Here is a 21,953-nt window from a genome sequence, read left to right as displayed (position 1 = left end):
CTGTACTGTAAACAGGCGCCCTCCTTCGGAGGAGATGTAAAATGGAGGTCCTGACTCTCTGTGGTCATTAAAAAATCCCTGGGCATCTCTCGAAAAGAGTAAGAGTGTAACCCTGGTGTCCTGACCAAATTTTCCATTGGCCCTTACCAATCATGGCTTCCTAATATTCCCCATCTGTGAATTGGCTTAATTCCTCTGCTCTTCTCCCCACTGATAGCTGATGTGTGGTGAGCGTTATGGCGCACAATCATCCAGGTGGATGTGGTGGAGGGGAGTCCCCATTACCTGTAAAGCACTTTGAGTGGAGTGTCCAGAAAAGCACTATATAAGTGTAAGAAATTATTAATTATTATTATAAGGGTGTGTGCTCAAACAAGGTGTTCCAGAGGCCTAACATTCTAATCACCCAGAAAATACTCCTGACTTCTACCGTGTATTAAACTCTTAAATAATGCCTACAGCCGCAAAATAAGAGATTACCTGCCTTCTAAATAAATACAACCTCATTCTCTTCTTCATCGGCTGCAGCCGGTCAGTAAATGGCTGTACATTCCTGGCTGCCCTGATCCTACTACTGATGTATGAGGGCACTGTGAAAAACCCAGGTGCCACAAAATAGATATTATAAATTGGAGACATCTCTAATTGAAGTTTCTTTTACCCAGGAAATGCAAGTTCCTTAAAAACACAGAATAGCAAGCTCTCTCTAGTATGGTTCAAATACATAGCTCCAGTCAGGTTTTGTCTGGATGATCATCCAGACTCTTTTGACAGTGAAGCCCAACTGTATCAATGTTATCTAAATTCTAGTGAAATTTCCAGATGGATCCCAAGCTAAAAGATTTCCCCTGTGGCCGACAAAGTCTTAGGCAGAATTCTAGTTCATATGGACTCGCTCTTGACTTGCCGTCTTGTACTTAAAGTTCAGTTTTATGGCTCAGACAAAGTGAATGCAGCCACAGATTGAGAGAGCAGGTCAAAGAAAGAAAGTGCATGAATAAAGTTCATTGTCTAACAACACCTTTTAAATCCAGTGATCACAAGCTGGAGATTAATTGTGAAAATACACTGATATCCACAATGGAGAATGAAGACAGAACTGGGCCATTACTCATTTTTCACCAGCAGGCTGCACTGAACCAATGTCACCCAGCTACACCACCTGCTGCACATGGACGGGTTGCTGGCACTGTGTGGACTAGATGTGAGCTACACTGGGATGGTATTCACTGCAGTATACAGGCAGATATTCATGTCAGATTCTGTCTGCACTTCCTCTCAGAGGTTGCTTTTAATGTAGGGTCATCCCCCTGATGTGTCTCTCTTCCCTGGCCTGCTGGGACCTGTAATAGTCTCATACCTTAGGGCAATGGTTCTCAAACCTTTTGGACAAAGTACCACCCCTAATCCAACCAAAGCATCCAAGTACCACCTACAAGTCATCTTCTCATAGGAACCCCAGAAAATCTCAATGACCAATATGAGCGCGTGTGCACACACACTCAGACATACATATAATAAATATTATAATAATAAACTTTATTTGATATAGCGCCTTTAAAAGTGGCTTCTCAAACCATTTTACAGAAAAAAACAGTAACAACAACAAATAAAAATAATAAAATTTCCATTTCAGTGAGAGAGGTGAGCCTATTTAGTCGAGCAAAGCAGATGTGAATTCATTTTTCGAGCCTTGATACAATTCACAACAGAGTCTAACAGATTTTAAATCGTCAGGCATTTTCTTGACGGCAAAGGTCTCGCGCTGAATGTTGCAATGCATCCATTAATTTCTGGAGCAACCTCTCTAATTCATGCAGCTACACCGCTCTGTCGACTTGTCATTGCTCTAGCACCGTCTGTACAAACTCCGACACATTTTATCCAGTCGATGCCATTCTCTTCGATAAATTCATTCAGAAGCTGAAATATGTGCTCTCCTGTAGTTCCTGTTGGTAGCAGCTTACAGAACAGAAAGTCCTCATGGGACGTACCCTCAAACTCGTATCTAACGTAAACAAGCAAATTGGCCAAATCAACTACAGACTCATCTAATTGCAGTGAAAAACATCTGCTCATCTTAACACGCTCTGTCAACGTACTTTTAATATCTTCCGCCATATCAATAATTCTATAAGTGACCGTGTCTTTCGGGGGGGCAGCAGGTCGAGCTGTTCAGCAGCTTTTTCTCCACACATAATAGTGTGGGGCTTACCTGCTTTAGCAATCCGCAAGCTTGCATTTTTCCACGTTTCTGTTTTTAAGTTTTTATTTCATGCGCATGGGAGCGAAACACAGAGACGCTCTGTGTATTTTTCTCAAATTAACTTAGAACAGTTCTTAAATATTTTTCTGTTATCTATCACTCTTTCTTGTGCTCACAACCACGAACGTTACCAGCGTTCGTAGCACGTATTTCTATGCATTCCTGTGTTTACAACATTGGCATTGTTCCAAAATCACGCACATTCTCCTACCTCCCTATTTGCTGGAGATAGCTTTTGTTTTAAATACAAGTGGTCGCTTGCGTAGCACGCATTCCTATGGAGTGGCATAGAATTACATAGTAGCTCTGTGTCCACTGAAGTATTAGCGCGCACTGTATCGTAGTACATACAGATGCAGCCATTCAAAGTGCGCGGTACAGACAGGTACCGGAGGTAATTGGCTACGGTGTCGTGTATTGTGACGCACGATGACGCGCGGTACCGAGTTACGTGATTGGTTGACCGACAGGGGCACTCGTGGTCCGTTGGTCTGTCGTAGAAAGATTTACAGTAAACGTCTTTACTGTGCCCATATATGGAATTTTACCACTGAAGGGAAATCTTAGTAGCTGAGCATAAAAAGAATAGGAGCATACTGTAACGCGTGTGAAGGCCTGTGATCGAATCCCACTATGGAACCATAGCTTTTTTTTTAACAAACATTTCTTTGAAAAAATGTTCTTGGTCAGACATTAAATAAAACCTCACTGGCACCAAACAAATTTATATTTCTAAATATCACAACATGATCAAATTTAAGTCATTTTAATAACAATGAATAATCACCTAGGCGTTACAATATAAACATTTATATTGATTTAAATCGTAAACCTGGGTTTAAATATATGTGTTTTTTGATTCACAATCAGACAAATGCAACATAAATTGATATCTTTGTTCATGCACAAACAGTGGCATGTTACATTATTAATTTGGGTGTCTCCTCTTGCCAGAAAGCTCTAAATTGCATTTTGACTTTTTCTAAATTGCAACCCATAAATAAAGCTGATACAGTTTAGACTTATTTTAAACTGTATTACAGCAGCACAATGGACAATGCAACGTAAATTGCAAAAATGCACTTGGAATCTGTCCAAGCCCTACTTGTCAGGCATTTTCTTTTACTGCAACGGAGATAAAAACTCCCTTGCTTTTAACAGAGCGTTTCATAATTTCTAACTACGAAAATTATTTAAACTGCGACACTTATCATTCATTCCATTCCATTATCAGTCTTCCATTTCTCTCTAAACAATTTAAGCATGAAAGTTTTATGAAACGGTACCCAAATATGCGATTGCTCTCTGGAATGAATTTTAATTTAAAAAAATTATTTAACACGAAAATTAAGCTGTTTACATCTTCCACCTGAGAACAGTCACCCGTTGCTACCCAACGCAGAAACACAGCCACTAACTAGCAAAGAGAGGACATTAGCTAGCCAATATGATAAAGAAATAAATGATTATTTTATTTCTTTTGCACATTTATTTGAACATTTCCATCGATTGTACAAGCACTTGGAAACTGTCCAATCCCTAGTTCATCAGGCATTTTCTTTTACGCTGCGGGCATTCTCCTGGTCTGGCGCCGATCTGTGTCTTCTAGGATATAATGCCAGCGAACTTTTGTTTTTATGTCCACTTTAACAGACGAATCTCCTTTGCTTTTAACCGAGCGTCTAACCCCTCTGATTGGAGAAAAAAGACGTGCTGGTTTGCTATACATACTGTACCAGGAAGATGATTTCTTTCTATTCGAAAAGTGTATTTTAAAAGTTTAAGATGTAAAAACCTTACAGCGTACACAGATTTCTAAACTGATCAGGATCGTTATCTTTGTCTTATCCATAATAATGTTCACCGCTCTGTCCAGAAAATTAATAATAAACTTTATTTTATATAGCGTTTTAAACGAATAAGTAATTAGATTGCTCATAAACCTAATCGCTTTTTCTACATAAACACAGCGTGATTGCTCTCTGAAAATGCTTTTTCTTTTTATTTAGGCTCAGATTTCAACTATAGATCGTATTATTATAAACTTTCTTGGAAAAATGTATTTTATGTAAACCACGTTTGCTATTAATTCATTTAGGGCTAGAATATGTTCATTGTCTTCCAATCGAGTCGAGTTGACATTAGAAGCTTGCCACGCCCGGACTGTTACACCACCGCATTAGCATGTTAAAGCAATTTCATTGAGGAGCCTAGCTTTCTTAACTAGTAAGTACTGAACTTCCTTGGCTTTGGAGGGGGAGGTGTCTTTCGCTGGAAATCTCGCCCCCTTCTACTTTGAAAATACCTGTGAAACCGGTTTAATTCGTCACAGCCAGCACTCCCGCAGAGAGGGGGGTTGTACTCGTTAATGTCTTAGCCGGAACACATCATTATATCTCATTTTGTATTTCTATAAAAAAATCGTTTCCCCAGCTTAACACTATTGCTGTTGTTTTTATCCTGTAAAGTACTTTGAGGAGCACAGCTTTCTCACCACTTAGATTACTTTTTGATACCATCCTTACACAAAGCAGAAACTTCTTGTATTTTCCGATGACATACAAGTGGAAAGATTACAGATTTTAATCGTCTTTTTTCTGAACCAGGGAAAATATGATCATGTTTCTCTATAACAATAATAAAAAAACTTTATTTTACATATCACCTTTGTAAGAAAACCGGCTCAGGGACGCCAAATATGTAATCATAGCCACTCAGGGACGCCATAAATGTAATGTTGCCATGGCCAAAATGTAAATGTAGTGGCTCTCTGAAGGCACCAGCTCTGTAGGGTTTGGGCATTTACTGAGACAATTATTAATTGTAGCAGTAAATCACAAAGTTGATTCTTTTGATGGCTTTAGAATCCAACCATGCGACATAACTCAAACAACGCGCACACACAGGTACTAATACACGAGGATACATTTATTAATACATAGAATATGCATGTAAACCTAACAGATCTTATTGAGAGGGTTATCGGAATACAAAAGGTATATATTCAGTCAGTTACAAAGTGTTACACATATCAAGAGGACATATGTTTAGTATATCATTCATTAAGACCGTTTCGTAAATGAACTTAGTTATAACTTCTACATTAGATACTCAAAACAAGTACATAACTCTTAGGAATTAAATTGATATCAACTGGTTGGGATAACAATTGAATTCTCGAGCTGTAATGCAGTGAAGTTGAATACTCATCCAATCTCTGGGGATTCAGATCTCCTGCGGGCACAAAGAAACAGTTGCAGGCTGTTGCTGTCCAATCCGCGCTCTCTGGCTCCGTGGCAGGCTGTGCTGTGCGGCTTGCGACGGTGCGCTGCTGATGCTCACTGTTGGCTTTAACTAGCAAAGTTTGCACACAGGAGAAAAGATGACTGTGAGTCCCAGCAAGTCAGGAAGAGGACCGGTTCGTTCCTGATGAAGAGCTAGTTCTGAATAGTGATTCAGCTGTCCACAGTTCCGACCTGTTCACGAGGCCTGCTGCTGGTTACTCTCTGGCAACCTCCACTCTAGACTCTTAGAACAAAGGAAAGTTCTGGCACTCGGACACACTGGCCGTTCGGTGGTTGTCCGGGCTGAGTCTCAGGATGGTCAGGAGGCGCGCTGCGAGAATGTCCTGCCCTTGGGAGCCTTCTGCTCCTGGGCCGTCCTGCCCTGGAATTCTCCTTTGAATTCCCTTTAGAACAGTCCACAGAATCCTCTCCTCAATCTTACTGAATCTCCCTGAATCTCCCAGGCTCTCTGTGTTGCCTGTTTTTACCTGGAGGAACTTCAGCTCATTGATTGGCTGAAAGTTCCATGGGCATCAGAGTCCCACGTGGGTTACTCGGCCCTACCAGTCCCTGATTGGTTGATCAAGGTGAGATATGAGTCACTTACTCCTGACACTTAGGAATGCAGTCCAGATGTCCATCTGGCAGTCCCTAGACAGATAGGTGCCAATGGATGACCATTGATCATGATAGCCAGGCTTAGCTAAGTGCATCCCCCTTTGGGAGCTGTCCCTCATCAAAAGAAAACATCTTAAATCAGCCTGCATGAATAGTTTCTCTGTGGCTGCACCACAGAGATGAACAGAGAGATGAGGCCTAATTTGGGAAAGCTCAGAAACACTTAATTCTTTCTTATTTATAAGCCTCGCCGCTACACCTTTAAAAGTGGCATCTCAAAGCAATGCAGTAGATATAAACCACAGATTACAAAGTAAATACCCTGACAAACGCAAACGCGTTTTTTAATAAAATGCTTTTATTCATTCAGCAGAGAGAGAGCGTAAAACCTGGGCGTAACAGCTGTTCCTTTTTCTGATCACTCGCTCTCTGGATAAACGTCTCACCTGTCCTGTTCTTTGTTTTCCTAATTTGCTGATTATGCCTTCTGCGATCCACTCCTGCCCTCACACCAAAGAAGACTATTTTAAATTTCTTTGCGCGGTCCATTGTGCAATTAACCCTTGTATGTGCACTCCTTAAGGTGATATCACATAAAGGTGATATGTAAAATAATGTTTTTATTATTGTTATAGAGAAACATGATCAGATTTTCCCCGGTTCAGAAAAAAAGATCTAAAGTATACTAGTTTGTCACTAGTATACTTTTAATACAGTCTTTGCTGTGCTCTAGAGGATCCTTGTGATATTTTGAGCTCTGGTTGAATGATAAGTGTCGCAGTTTAAATAATTTTCGTAGTTGGAAATTATGAAACGCTCTGTTAAAAGCAAGGGAGTTTTTATGTCCGTTGAAGTTTTTTTTAAACTCTGGTCTTGTCCAGATTGACTGTCAGTGCCCAGGTCTGACAGTGCTGCTCCAGCAGTGCCAGGTTCTGCCGCAGCCTCTGTTCTGTGGGCGACAGCAGGACCAGGTTGTCTGCAAAGAGCAGGAACTTGATTTCTGTAATTAATGCAGATCAGTAAATCAAGGGACAAAACAGTTATTGCGCCCGGCTCCTCAATGGGCTTTGACGTGCTAATGCGTTGGTTTAACAGTCCGGGTGTGGCAATGTTTTTTATTATTGTTATAGAGAAACATGATCAGATTTTCCCCGGTTCAGAAAAAAAGATCTAAAGTACTGTATACTAGTTTGTCACTCTTCTCATCCCCTCTTTGCTAAATGGCTTTTGAATAGAGTCACATGAAGAGAGAGGTGAAACAGCCCTACATAGCCCTGTCGCAGTACAGGAATATAATTATATCTTATTAATTTCTTTAGATACACGATTCTTTTAATACAGTCTTTGCTGTGCTCTAGAGGATCCTTGTGACATTTCAAGCTCTGGTTGAATGATAAGTGTCGCAGTTTAAATAATTTTCGTAGTTAGAAATTATGAAACGCTATTATGTTAAAAGCAAGGGAGTTTTTATGTCCGTTGCAGTAAAAGAAAATGCCTGACAAAGTAGAGTTTGGACAGATTCCAAGTACATTTTTGCAATTTACGTTGCAACAGACAATGTACAGCGTGTACTATTCTTGTGTTGCGGTACATGAATATAATTATATCGTTATTAATTTCTTTAGATACGCGATTCCATATTATATTCCCTTTTAATCAAATTCTAAAAAGTATGCTTGTTGACTCCGGTATCATGTTAGTTAAAGACTTTGATGCTTAAAATGTTTAGGGAGAAATGGAATACTGGTGTGTATGTTTTCTTTAAAGTACCGAGACCAGCCATATACTGTATGTTTAAGTTCCAAAATTAATATCGTTTATGGCCTTCACACACGTTACAGTATGCTCCTATTCTTTTTATGCTCAGGTACTAAGATTTCCCTTCAGTGGTAAAATTCCATATAAATAATCAATACTTAAACGGGCACAGTTAAGACATTAAATATACATATTCATACTGTATACAGTACAGTTTGCATACGGTAATATGTTTATGTTCCTAAATCAATCTCTTTTATGAGCATGTGAAAGGCATGGTGAATCGATTCTCAAACATTACTGTACTTTGCACGATTGGAAACAAATGCGTGATTGCGAAATGCTGTGGTGTTACTTTTACAAAGACGGTCAATGAAAAAAATAATGTGGACCAGGGCAATACTTTGAGTTTACAGCTTGTCCAAGGTCATTCATTATTAATACTATTAGTAATATCTTCGTTAAAGAGTTTGATGGCGACAGCTCAAACATGAGAGGTTGAGCTTTATTAGCTCCACCTTGCGGAAATTCCGGATACTATTATTTTGCTTGAGGTATTATAGGAGAATTTACGGTAACTAGCGGTATTTACCGGTAACTCGCGGTAGACTGCGAAAAGTGCACCGGAAAATAATGCGGTATCGCCCGCGCATTTTGAATGGCTGCATCTGTAGGCTGCGTATTCGACACGTATTAAAATAGAAAATGTGAAAACCTGTCCTGATTTTTCAGAGCACACAACAAAGTTCCAGGGTCATATGGCGTACCAACTGGCGGCGCTCCGCGTACCACTGCTGGTACGCGTACCACAGTTTGAGAACCACTGCCTTAGGGGAACTGTCTTTGGCTTCAACTGAGGGGAAAACTCTGTCAGGCTATGCACTGATCTCAGCTGTCTGCTAATGCACAGCCTGTCCTGGGAAGCCTGTACAGATCACTCTCTAAATTTGGAAAGGGGAAACGTGCACACCATCACTGTTGTCCATTAATTTGTGTTTGTTTTGGATCCTAAAGGGTCTATCTATTTCTTCCGTGCCGAGAGTCTTAAGGTGATGTGTGTGTATGCTGTTTATTGCTTCATATTATTGTTACTTCTGTTATTTTATGTGTTGTTATAAACATAAGATAAGATAAGATCACTTTATTAGCAATATACAATTTCTTGCATTAGGAATTAATCTTTTCACATACCCCAGTTTACTCTACATGAGACACAGACAAGGAGAGAAGCTGGGGGACAGAGTACAAGGTCAGCCATTGTATAGCACCACCAGGTGCAGTTGGGGCCTTGCTCAGGGGCCCAACAGAGTAGGATTCTTCTGCCTGCCATGGGCTATGAACCAGCAACCTTCCAGCCACAGGCACAGATCCTTAGCACAGTGCCACCACTCCGACTCATACAGGATAACATATATATATATACATTGATAACGTTAAAACACAGGTCAATTTTTTTATTCAAATTGTTTATTTTCTTCAAAAGGGAATGCTGTTTTTCTCTACATATCTACAACTAACAATAAAAAGTCTCCAGTTCACTTACTCCAGTGTTGGACATTTACATTTGGGATTAATAAACCATTTGAAGAAAAACAACAACAACAACCATATAACTAACTAAAAATAACTATAAGAGGATGACATAATAATAAAATATAATAATAAATGTGAAGCAATTTTTATTGTAGTTAAAAGTGAAAGTCTCCATTCCTGACAGTTTCTTCTCATCTTTCTTCTTCCTTCTGGAATCTAAAATTTGAAGCAGCTGTTATCTTCATCATCCTCATCCATGGACACTCTTGAGATGGATAATGACATGATGTTGTACTGTATATTACTGCTGAGCTGGGGGTTGGAGTGAAGACTTGGAAAGAAAGAGTGGATGAGCTGTGCAGATGTTAAGCTGTGCTCCTGTCTTTTTGTCTGCAGGATGTCATGGTGTGAACTAACAGAGAGATGTTGTGAAGATCTGGCCTCTGTTCTTCAGTCTCAACACTCCAGTCTGACAGTGCTGGTTCTGAGTGGCAATAACCTGGGGGATTCAGGAGTGAAACTGCTGTCTGCAGCTCTGACGAATCCCAACTGTAAATTAACAACACTGAAGTAAGTGAACACTGGTGATTTCTTTGTTTTTATTGTTTTATGTAGATATTCTGAGACACACAACATTCACTTTTCACATGCATCAACACCTAGGAAATACAAACCAAAAAAGTTCTTGTCTCTGGCTTCTTTGTTAATATCGCATTACCAAGAGACTTGACATGCAATCTTTCCCATTTGACCAAATTATTTACACATACAGTATGTATATTTTGTTGATAATTCTGTGGGTAATATTCTCCATGGGATTTAATTAATAGAGTCCTTCTTCATTTGAACACAAGGTCTGTCCAGCTTTAACAAATTTCTAGTGATTTATTTCATGGCTACAGTCCTGACAGTTCTAAAGTAGCTTTTTTATATTTCTTTAAGTACAGTATCTTTCCCCATTTTATTTTCATGCCAAATATGTTTATGATGTTCCCGGCCATTCTTCCAACAGTTTGTGCCTCCAAATTGATCATATTTAGCTTACAATCGGTGTTTCTTCCAGTATTGAATATGACCTTTCTACTCATGTTCTCTCCATGAATGTGAATTGGTGGATTTATACAGATTTGTATGGTTTTAGATTTGTCAATTACTGTGGAAGTGGCAACTGCCTTCTCATTTGCATCTTACTCTTTAACTTATGTATTCCTCCTTTGATTTCTGATATTGTTCATAAATTTGAAAGGATGTAGCTGTGGAAGTAAATTAGGTTTGCAAAATTTATTAATGTGTTAGTCTCTCATTTTAGAGTCTCGTTTACTTCTTCCCAGCTTTGAATTTCCCCAGTGTTTTCTCCTCTCTCTCTGTGCTTGACCACATCTTGGACTGATTCCTGTGCTTTGAATCCTGCATGTTAAACGACTCTCCTTCAGACTCTCTCTGGTGCTTTAATCAGTTCCTCTCAGCTCAACCCCTACCTTTTTGATCACGTCTCTAGTTTCACTTTCTGCTGCCTGCCCTGCTTGCTTCCAGCAGAGCCTGCGCCTGGATTCCGTCTCCAGATTACTGCTTCCATCAGCTCAGTGCAGGAGACATCACAATGGGGCCCTGGGTTCAATTCCAGACCTGGGGTGCTATCTGTGTGGAGTTTGTATGTTCTCCCCAGGTTTGTCTGCTGTTCCAGTTTCCTCCCACAGTCCACAAACATGCTGGCAGGTTAATAGACTTCTGGGAAAGCTGGCACTGGTGTGAGTGTGTGCCCTTTGATAGACTGGCATCCTTTCAAGGGTTCAATCCTGCCTTGTGTTCAATGCTTCCTGGGACAGGCTCTGGGTAACTGTGACCCTCAATTGGATAATTGTTTATTGAAAGTGATGTTGATGGTTTCCAAATGCTACACTGCCGTCTGTGAATTTTCTGAAAATATAAACTCATAATTGATTTATTCCAAGCTAAAAAGAGATGCGGTTTCACAGCCGAAATGTTGTATTTTTCTCTCCTCTCTTTTCAGCCTGGAATAAACCCATTTCTTGTTCCTTTGCAGACTACGCATGCTGACGTAGCTACCCACCTGAACTAGTATAAACTCATTCCTGTAATGTTAGATATAGTCAAATTTCAGGACAAACGTCGGTCTAGATTTATTTGTGAGGGAAGAAAATCTCAGGTAAAACCTCCCCCACTTGAACTCTCCCAAATCTACAGTCTTACATCTGTGCAGCTCAGCTTAAAGCTTCAACAACCTGAGTGACAGCTCCCCAGCAAAATGATGAAGAGGGATTTGTCTCACTTAAAACTTATGTTTTACACCTAATATAACTCAAAGCATTTTCAAAATAAATGAATTCTGCAATTTAAATACAAAAATCACATACAAAAATGTATTATGAAAAAACAACTGAAGAAAAGAATAGTCGTTTTAAGTGGTCAAGAAAAATAGCATGGAACCCTGTCTTTACACCACATAAAATAGACGTTTTAGAAATGGTCATTGAGGGGCATAATCAAGGTCTGGAACAAGACAGAAATCCTGGAAGTACATTCATTCTTGATTTCTTAATTCTTCCTAAGAATGAGACAGGCAGCAGTTTCCATCTATCAAAGTCTTGCTTCAGCTGGTTTTCTAGCACTTCTTAATTACATGTTAATATGTTTTCTAGGTTTCAGGGTATTTTAATTGCTTAACATATTATTTCATCCAAATTTAATTTCAAGTTGAATTTTTTTTTATCTTCAGGGATAGCATTGCTTCAGAATTTGCGATTTTAATTTGTATCCTGAAATGGTGCTGTAGTCTGTGATTACAGGAAGAACTGTTGAATTTCTGCTGTATATAATAACATCATCTAATAACAAGAGCCTGATTGTGTGTTCCTCCTGCTATATCACCTCCCTCTATATCCTTCTGTTATCTTATACTCTGAGAGAATAAATCAGTGGTGACAAGCATCTCCTCCTCTCATTCCCTGTATAAATACAAAAGTCTGTTATACCCTGTCAAATTATTTTTCGGGATCCAGACTTTTTTTCATTTCAGTTTTCAGTTTTTGTGTTTAAAGATACAGTTTAGTCTAGCCCAATAAGACATCCAACAAAATAGTCAATTTCTCCCTGGAATGATGTCCTCTCAAACATTTTCTAATATCTCTGGAATTACAAATGTAATTATTGTCACACCCTCTGCAGCCAGAGTCCCTAGTTTCCTGCTTTGCTATCTTTCTGGTTTCCCTCTTTCCTTGGGCTAGATATTTCCGGGTTACTTATTCTGCCTCACTCGGCAGAGCAGAGGAGTTTTAATTGCTTTTTTGCACTGCCAGCTTATTAGCAGGGTGAGTTGTTAATAATAGATGACCCCTGGTTGCTAAGTAAACAATCCAGTTGCTGAGGGTTTTTTTCTCTCCTGAATCGTGATAACAGAGACAGTGACATCTCCTAAGGCTCTGAATGGTCAATAATGAATGAATGACAGCAGTTTGAACCAGACCCCCCTTTTTTCAGACTTTTCAGAAAAGTGGTCAGCCAAACAAATTTACTCTTTCGGTTTTCATTGACCCAGTGGTTTAGCAGGTACAGATGCAGCCATTCAAAAGGCACGGTAAAACCCCATACTGTGGCAAATAATCTGCGGCACGTGATTGGCTGGCCAAAATGACTGACAGGGGCACTCGTGGTGCATTGGTTGGTAGTGAAAAGATTTAATCATTTAATTTCTTTACTGTGCACATATTAATACACTTAATATTTAATATTTATATGGAATTTTACAACTAAAGGGAAATTTTAGAAGAAGAGCATAAAAAGAAGAGGAGCATAACGCTTCTGAGGGTCCTAAATGATATTAATTTAGGAACATAAACATTATGTAAACTGTACTGTATATGGCTTGTATTGGTAGTTTAAAGAAAAAATACACACCAGTATTCCGTTTCTCCCTAAACATTTTAAGCATCAAAGTCTTACATATGGTTATTTGTACGTCCTCCTTCTGACCGTATTACGTTTTTTTTTTGTAATGCATACGGCCACCAGTGAGTGTGTAAGAGCCGGCTTACCAGAGCGGTGACGTCACCACCCTCCCTTGTGAATAGCAGGGCCCACAGCCACAGGGCTGATGGGAGATTTTCCTTTGGCTCAAGCAGCTGGATCCCTGTTGAGCTACGCTGACGGCCCAGGTTTGAGTCCCCGACAGTGGGGGGCCGACCTAAGCGGCAACGGCAAAGGTGCCCGCCTGAACCCCGAAGTGTTACATTGGTGTTAGCAGTGGGATGGGATAGCCCTTCACCGGGGTCGGCGAGTTAAGCCGGGGAGAGTGTAATGCATTCGGCCACCAGTGAGTGTGTAAGAGCTGGCTTGCCAGAGTGGTGACGTCACCGCCCTTCCCTGCAATAGCAGGGCCCACAGCCGCGGGGCTGATGGGAGATCTTCCTTTAACTCAAGCGGTTGGGTCCCTGTTGAGCTACGCCGCCGGCCCGGGTTCGAGTCCATGACGGTGGGGGGGCCAACCAGAACCCTGGAGCGTTACAATATACTTTGTGAAAAGTGATAGTTTTAACCTTTTCTGTGAATACGCTCGTTATCAGAGTAAACAATAGCATGCTTTTAGAATTTGATTAATAGGGAATATAATATGGAATCGCATATCTAAAGAAATAAATAACGATATAATTATATTCATGTACTGTAGCACAAACAGTAGTATAAGACTTTCTATTGATATGTGTACAGCTGTTTTACAACTTGCTACATGACTGCATTTGTGGTGTGATGCTTAAGTACTATAACTGACTATTAAGACTGAGGTTGGGTGTTCAAATCTAGCTGTTGCTAGGAGTTTTCTTTTAACAAATAAACATTTAGTTGAAAAATATTATGGACACTATATTGACATGTTTTATATTCCTAAATATAACAGCATGTTCGTACTGTATGTACACGGCGGTACCGCAGGGTGTAGGGCGCAAACCCACGTGAGCCCGAAAGCCCTACAGATGCAGCCATTCAAAATGCGCGGGCGATACCGCATTATTTTCCGGTACGCTGTACGCAGTCTACCGCAAGCTACCGGTAAATACCGCTAGTTACCGTAAATTCTCCTATAATACGACAAGCAAAATAATAGTATCCGGAATTTCCGCAAGGTGGAGCTAATAAAGCTCAACCTCTCATGTTTGAGCTGTGGCCATCAGTCTTTAACGAAGATATTACTAATAGTATTAATAATGAATGACCTTGGACAAGCTGTAAGTGTAAACTCAAAGTATTGCCCTGGTCAATATTCTTTTTTTCATTGACCGTCTTTGTAAAAGTAACACCACAGCATTTCGCAATCACACATTTGTTTCCAATCATGCAAAGTACAGTGATTCACCATGCCTTTCACATGCTCATAAAAGAGATTGATTTAGGAACATAAACATATTACCGTATGCAAACTGTACTGTATACAGTATGTATATGTATATTTAATGTCTTAACTGTGCCCGTTTAAGTATTGAATATTCATATCTAATTTTACCACTGAAGGGAATCTTAGTAGCTGAGCATAAAAAGAATAGGAGCATACTGCAACGCGTGTGAATGCCATCAATGATATTAATTTTGGAACATAAACATACAGTATATAGCTGGTCTTGGTACTTTAAAGAAAAAAATACACACCAGTATTCCATTTCTCCCTAAACATTTTAAGCTTCGAAGTCTTTAACTAACGTGATACCGGAGTCAACAAGCATACTTTTAGAATTTGATTAAAAGGGAATATAATATGGAATCGCGTATCTAAAGAATTTAATAACGGTATGATTATATTCGTGTACTGCAACAGGGCTGTGTAAGGCTGTTTCGCCTCCTTGTTCATGTGAGTTCCCCTGTAGCCTACTGGTCTAGGTGCGTGACTAACAATGCACAGGTTGTGTGTTCGACTCCAGCTGGTGCTGGACTTTTCTTTTAACAAACATTTCTTCGAAAAAATAGAATAGCGATATTATGGACAATCAATTGACTTTTATATTTCAAAATATCGCAACATGATCGACTCTAAGTCATTTTTGATAACAATGAATAGTCACCTTCTTCCCTTCTGACAGCGGTTCCTGCTTCTATTGTGTGTGTGTGTGCAACAGAGTAAATTTTTATAGAGAAATGGAGGCTGGACAGTATGCGTTACAATATAAACATTTATATTGATTTAAATCGTGTTCTGATTTAAATCGCAAACGCGTGTTTAATTATGTGTTTTTTAATCATAATCAGGCTAATGCATTTCTACATTTTCTGTATGAACCAGCTTAGAGGTTCATACAGAAAGACAGCTTGTGTTTAAATTGAGTGTAAGGTAATTTTACTTACACTCAATTCCCTTACACAAAGCAGAAGGGAAATCTTCTGCCCCTTATGCAAAACCCTTATGCAAAACCAAACCCTCCTCCCATCCCAGTTTACCCTCTTTATCATCCTCAAAATCTACCTCGATTTTCAACTTAAAGCATTACTGCTTACTGGGTTTTTGAGGGGGAGGTGTCTTTCGCTGAAAATCTGGCCTGCTTCCACTACTCAACCCCCTCTCTCCCAGAGTGCTGGCTGTGACGAATTAAACCGGTTTCACAGGCATTCAAAGTAGGAAGTACAGTGTTAAGTGGTAGCTGGGCTACTCCCTCAATAGAATCGCTTTAACATGCTAATGCGTTGGTTTAACAGTACGCTGGGCAAACGTTCCGAGGTCAAATTCTTCCAGCACGGGGGTACCTTTTAAGCGGAGACGACGGCACCGAAATTTTTTGGCGCGCCTTCTCTTTAAAGCCCTGGCCAAATATGAAGACAGTACGTACAGTTATAATTCAAACGGAATTAAAAACTACACATCCCAGTTACCATGGTCGTGCTTGTGATCATTGCGTTTAACCAACGAAACAGGGCGAAAAATCAGTCACATGACTTTGGGGCAGAGTTTCGAAAGTCCCTTAAATACATTGAGCACAGCTTTCTCACCACTTAAGATTGCTTTTGATACCATCCTTACACAAAGCAGAAGGGAAATCTTAGTGCCTGAGCATAAAAAGAATAGGAGCATACTGCAACGCGTGTGAAGTCCATAAACGATATTAATTTTGGAACTTAAACATACAGTATATGGCTGGTCTCGGTACTTTAAAGAAAACATACACACCAGTATTCCATTTCTCCCTAAACATTTTAAGCATCGAAGTCTTTAACTAACGCGATACCGGAGTCAACAAGCATACTTTTAGAATTTGATTAAAAGGGAATATAATATGGAATCGCGTATCTCAAGAAATTAATAACGATATAATTATATTCATGTTGCAAAAGAACTGCAACGGACATAAAAACTCCCTTGCTTTTAACAGAGCGTTCCATAATTTCTAACTACGAAAATGATTTAAACTCTCTCTCTCTCTTTTCAATTCAGGGTGCTTTATTAGCATGACCGATGGGTACATCAGTGTTGCCAAAGCAAATGAAAGTAATGATATTTACATTAAACAAAACCAAAAATAGAAGTAAAATAAAATCTACAGACATATTACAGACATTTACAACAAAGACATATTATAACATATTGACATATACTGTAGGCGGCTGGAGTATTATTGGGAGACAGGCTCACTGTTCCTCAGGCTGTGACAGGAGATCACATACTGGGCTGCCAGTTCCACTGAGTTCCCTCCTCCCTCTCCCAGTAGGATTGGGACCCGTTGTGATTCTGGCAGGTGTGGGAACTCTGGGATTAGATTTCTGAATTTCGGGAAGAATGTTTCTCTAATCCCAGAGTATCTGTCACAGTGCAGTAGGAAGTGCACCTCTGTCTCTATTTCTCCCCACTGGCAGTGGGAGCACAGCATGTCCTCTCTGGGCAGCCATGTCTGCCTGTGTCGCCCAGTTTCTATGGCCAGGCTGTGGTCACTGAGCCTGTACTTCGTCAGGGTCTGTTTCTGTTTGTTGTTTCTTATTTTGGTCAAATATTCAGCTAGTGTGTATTGTCTGTTTAGGGTTCTGTAGCATTCCAGTTTATGTTGTGTTTGTGTGTGTGTGTCCGAGTGTGTGAGATATTGCTGTTTGATCTGTGCTGTGATGTGGTTGAGTCTGGGTTGTGGTGCTCTAGCAGTGCTGTCCTGAGGCTGGTTAGTGTCGGTGTGGCTCAGGTCAGTGAGCCTCATGACCAGCTGGCTCGGGGGGCTCTGTTTTGGGCTCAGCTCTTGACTCAGCAGGGCTTTGTGGTGGTAGGAATTTTGGTCGCTGTTTTTTAGGTGTAGCCAATACTTTAATATTCTTTTCTGTATGTTTATCAATAGTGGGTACTGGCCTAATTCGGCCCTGCACCCGTTGTTAGTTGTTTTTCTCTGCACACGGAGGATGTTTCTACAGATCTCCATGTGCAGAGTTTCTGTGGAGTGTTTGTCCCATTGAGTGTAATCCTGGTCTGTGAGGGGACCCCACACTTCACTGCCGTATAGGGCAATGGGTTGGATTACACTTTCAAATATTTGGAGCCAGATTCTTGTTGGTGGGTTGATGTTGAAGAGCCTCCTTCTTATTGCGTAGAAAGCCCTGAGTGCCTTCTACCTCAGTGCCTTCACTGCCAGGTCAAAACTCCCAGAAGAGCTGATGGTGAGACCGAGATATGTGTAGCTGGATGTGTGCTTCAATGTGTTGTTGTTAAGTATGAATTTGTACCTGTTTCCCTGAGGTCTGGCTTTCTTCTGGAAAACCATAACTCTGGTCTTGTCCAGATTGACTGTCAGTGCCCAGGTCTGACAGTACTGCTCCAACAGTGCCAGGTTCTGCTGCAGCCCCTTTTCTCTCTCTCTCGCTCTCTCTCTCTCGGCTGGCGTGCGGGAGTGCTGGCTGGCTGGTTGTGCCGAAAAGAAATAAAACGCCGTTTTTCACTCCACAAAGTCTGAGTCTCTGTGTCCGTCCTCGCTGAACCCAAATTCACTACATTATTAATAATGTCTTCCGTGAAGCATTAACATTGGAATGTTCCTTTTTTACAAGTTTAAAAGGAGGCGATACACAAGTGTCTCCTCTTTAACTCTTCTGTTTACAGAGAAATTTCACCAGAGCCTCACAACATTGTCCAATAATACTCTTCTTGTGTCTAATTTTTAGTTTAACAGGATTTAAGCCACAGTATATGAATATAATTATATTGTTATTAATTTCTTTAGATACGCGATTCCATAATATATTCCCTATTAATCAAATTCTAAAAATGTCGATATAGTGTCCAGAATATTTACTATTTTAGGTTTTCAATGAAGCCTTTCAATGGCTTGAGACGCCTGTTAAATTGCCCCACTGGATACATTGTTTGTAAAGAAACCGGTTTTACAACTCTTTTCCTCCCCCTCTTCATTTTCAAAGTAGAATAGGCGAACCTTCCAATGAAAGACATCCCCCTTCCCCCCACGGACAGACTGACAAATGTTTTATTAGAAAAAGAGATTCACAACACAAAGCTGTGCCGGTCTTCTGTGTAAAAAAAATCAGTTTGAACATCATGGGTGTTTTTAATAAGATGAAGCAACTCTGCAACAAAATATACACTTAGCTCAACCAGACAGTTCATCCTGCTACCAACATTGAATAAAATGATCTTTAGACTTCTAGGTTTATGTCTTTATTTAGGAGTTTTATTAGTGACGAAAGCTTAACTTTCCTGGAAAAATGTATTTTATGTGTGGCAAAAAACTGACTTACCTTAAAAAAATATATTTACAAATCCTTTCACCTGCTCCATTTCTAAAACTTTTTGTTCATGTGCATGTTTGTATTTTTTATACCTCTAGCACTTTAACATCCTTAATTTTAAGGATTTAATTAAATTAAAACTATCACTTTTCACACAAAGTATATAAACATACAGTAATATGGTCAGAAGGAGCACATAAAAACGTTTCTGAAATAATATTAGACTTTGATGTCTAATGATAATATTAGACTTTGATGCTTAAAATGTTTAGGGAGAAATGTGTATTTTTTCTTTAAACTACCAATACCAGCCATATACAGTACAGTTTACATAATATGTTTATGTTCCTAAATTAATATAGTTTATGAGCATGTGAAAGGCATGGTGAATTGGAAATTCTCAAAACTTACTTTGTATGATTGGAAACGAATATGTGATCGGATCAAGGAAATGCTGTGGTGTTACTTTTGGTCAATGAAAAAATAAAGTCTTCTCGTTTACAAAGATGGTTACAAAAGAAGTGGCCTAGAGTAATACTTTGAGTTTACAGGTTGTCCAAGGTCATTCATTATTAATACTATTAGTAATATCTTAAATATTTATGCATAATTAAAATATTTATGATAAAGGTGGTAGATTGTGTACTTTTGTCCAACTGAGCAATCTTGCTTTTATAACATATACCAACTTTTTAATGTTTAATGATTAACATGCTGTAATACAGAGTTTAAAATTAAAAGTCTAAAGAGTATATAACATAAATTCTTAATTAAATAAAAATTTTCCCTCAGCAGTGATCGAGATTTGAAACCAAGTGTTTTTTGGTGATAGCTCAAATGCTGTATATGAGAGGTAAAGGTTTATTAGCTCCAGCTGGCGGTTTTATAAGGTGGTTCCAGATACTTTTAACATAATCTAAACGCATGCGGTAAAATGCGGTATGACGAAAATGACGCGTTAAGAAGCATTTTGATACAACACGCCCACTGAGTTGTACCACAGCATACCCAGCTCGTTTTGAATTGCTGCATCTGTATGTATATGTTGTTGTTGATTTATAATTCTGTGGGTAATATTCTCCATGATATTTCAGTCATAGAGTCCATCTTCATTTGAACACAAGGTCTGTCCAGCTTTAACCAGTTTCTAGTGATTTATTTCATGGCTGCAGTATCTTTCTGCCTCTGAAGGCTGTTCATCTGGTGTTTGTCCCAGAAGAAAAATGACTCCTAAAGAGGATTTTTTATATTTCTTCAAGAATCTTTATTATTAATAAATAAGAATTTATTTTAATACCAAAAGGTGTTTATAATATGCCAGGTTTCCTCGCAATTCTTCCAACAGTTTGTGCTTCCAAATTTATCATATTTTTCTTGTAATTGGTATTTCTTCCAATATTTAATGTGAACTTTTCACTCACATTCTCTCCCTGCATGTGAATTGGTGGATTTATGCAGATTTGAACGGTTTTAGATTCTTCAATTGCTGTGGATTTGCCAACCTCCTTTTCTCAACTGCGATTTACTCTTGTATTCCTCCCGTATTTTTATATTTTATATAAATCTGGAAGGATGTAGCTGTGGAAATAAGTTCGGTATGCAAAATGTACCAATTTGTTAATCTCTCATCTTAGAGTCTCATTTACTTCTTTTCACTTTTCCCCAGTGTTTTCTCCTATCCCTTTGCTTAGACCTTGCCTGTTTGACCACGTCTTGGGCTGATCCCTGTGCTTTGAACCCTGCATGTTAAATGACTGTCCATCAGACTCTCCCTGGTGCTTTAATCAGTTCCACTCAGCTTAACCCCTGCCTTTTCGATCATGTCTCTAGTTTCACTTTCTTCTGGCTGCCCTGCTTGCTTCCAGCAGAACAAAGCAAAGCATTATGAAAATAAATTCTACAATTTAAATACAGTAATCTCAAGAATTTGTATTGTGAAGAAAAGAAAGAAAGAAATAGTCATTTTGAGGGGTTTATAGAAATAGTGTAGTGGAGCTAGTTTGGCTGGTTCCTTGTTGCGTTATGCTGGAGACCCAGGTGTTGCAGGACGAACCAGCAGGGTGGAGCGCCAGAGGGCACAAGCCCACGCGGAACCTTGACGGTCACAATAGCATGGGACCCTGACTTTATACCACATAAAATAGACATTTTAGTAATGGTCACTGAGAGGCAAAAGGAAGGTCTGGAACAAGACAGAAATCCTGGAAGTACCTTCATTCTTGCTGTCTTCATCCTTCTCAAGAATGAGACAGGCAACAGTTTCCATCTATTGAAGTCTTGCTTGAGCTGATTTTCTAGGACCTCTTAATTATATTTTAATGTGTTTTCTAGGTTTCTGGGTATTGCAGTTGCTCAACTTTTTATCTTATCCCAATCCTATTGTAAATTAAATTTATTTTTGACCTCCAGGGATATAGATTCCCCAGTAACATTGCTTCAGAATTAATCCCTATTCTGAAAAGTTGCTGTAGAACATCTTACATCTTACATTGAATTTCTGCTGTATATACTAACACCATCTTTATAAAGAGCCTGATTGTGTGTTCTCCTGCTATATCACCTCTATCTGTATCGTTCTGTAGACGTACACTCTGAGAGAATAAATCAGTGGTGACAAGCATCTCCTTGTTTTGTTCCCTGTATGAATTAAAGGTGTCTGACAGAATACCATCAACCTGTTCCTGTGCATTTGGTTGCTTTTACATTGCATGTAGCCAAACAATAAAACCATTATGAAAATCCTACAAGTTTCAAATACAAAAGGCTGTTGTACCCTGTCAAAT

The 21,953-nt window shown here is 39.4% G+C and overlaps 1 protein-coding gene across 2 annotated transcripts in view; it reads left to right on the top strand.

The window, feature by feature from the left end:
• Positions 1–21,953, top strand: part of LOC148646899 (protein NLRC3-like) — a 1,251,308-nt gene that overhangs the window by 285,312 nt on the left and 944,043 nt on the right. Inside the window, exon 5 of one of the 2 annotated variants that reach the window (XM_088608933.1) lies at positions 9,856–10,033. The exons of the other annotated variant lie outside the window; for it this stretch is intronic. Coding sequence (XP_088465059.1) covers positions 9,856–10,033 — 178 coding nt within the window. Of the gene's footprint in view, positions 1–9,855; positions 10,034–21,953 lie in introns of those variants that run through there. 2 annotated transcript variants of the gene reach the window in all.

Source organism: Lepisosteus platostomus, chromosome 16 (assembly GCF_059453375.1).
Source record: "Lepisosteus platostomus isolate fLepPlt1 chromosome 16, fLepPlt1.hap1, whole genome shotgun sequence".
NCBI classification, from domain to species: domain Eukaryota; kingdom Metazoa; phylum Chordata; class Actinopteri; order Semionotiformes; family Lepisosteidae; genus Lepisosteus; species Lepisosteus platostomus.
The sequence above is the reverse complement of the archived record's forward strand: the minus strand, read 5'-3'. Positions and strand labels throughout refer to the sequence as shown.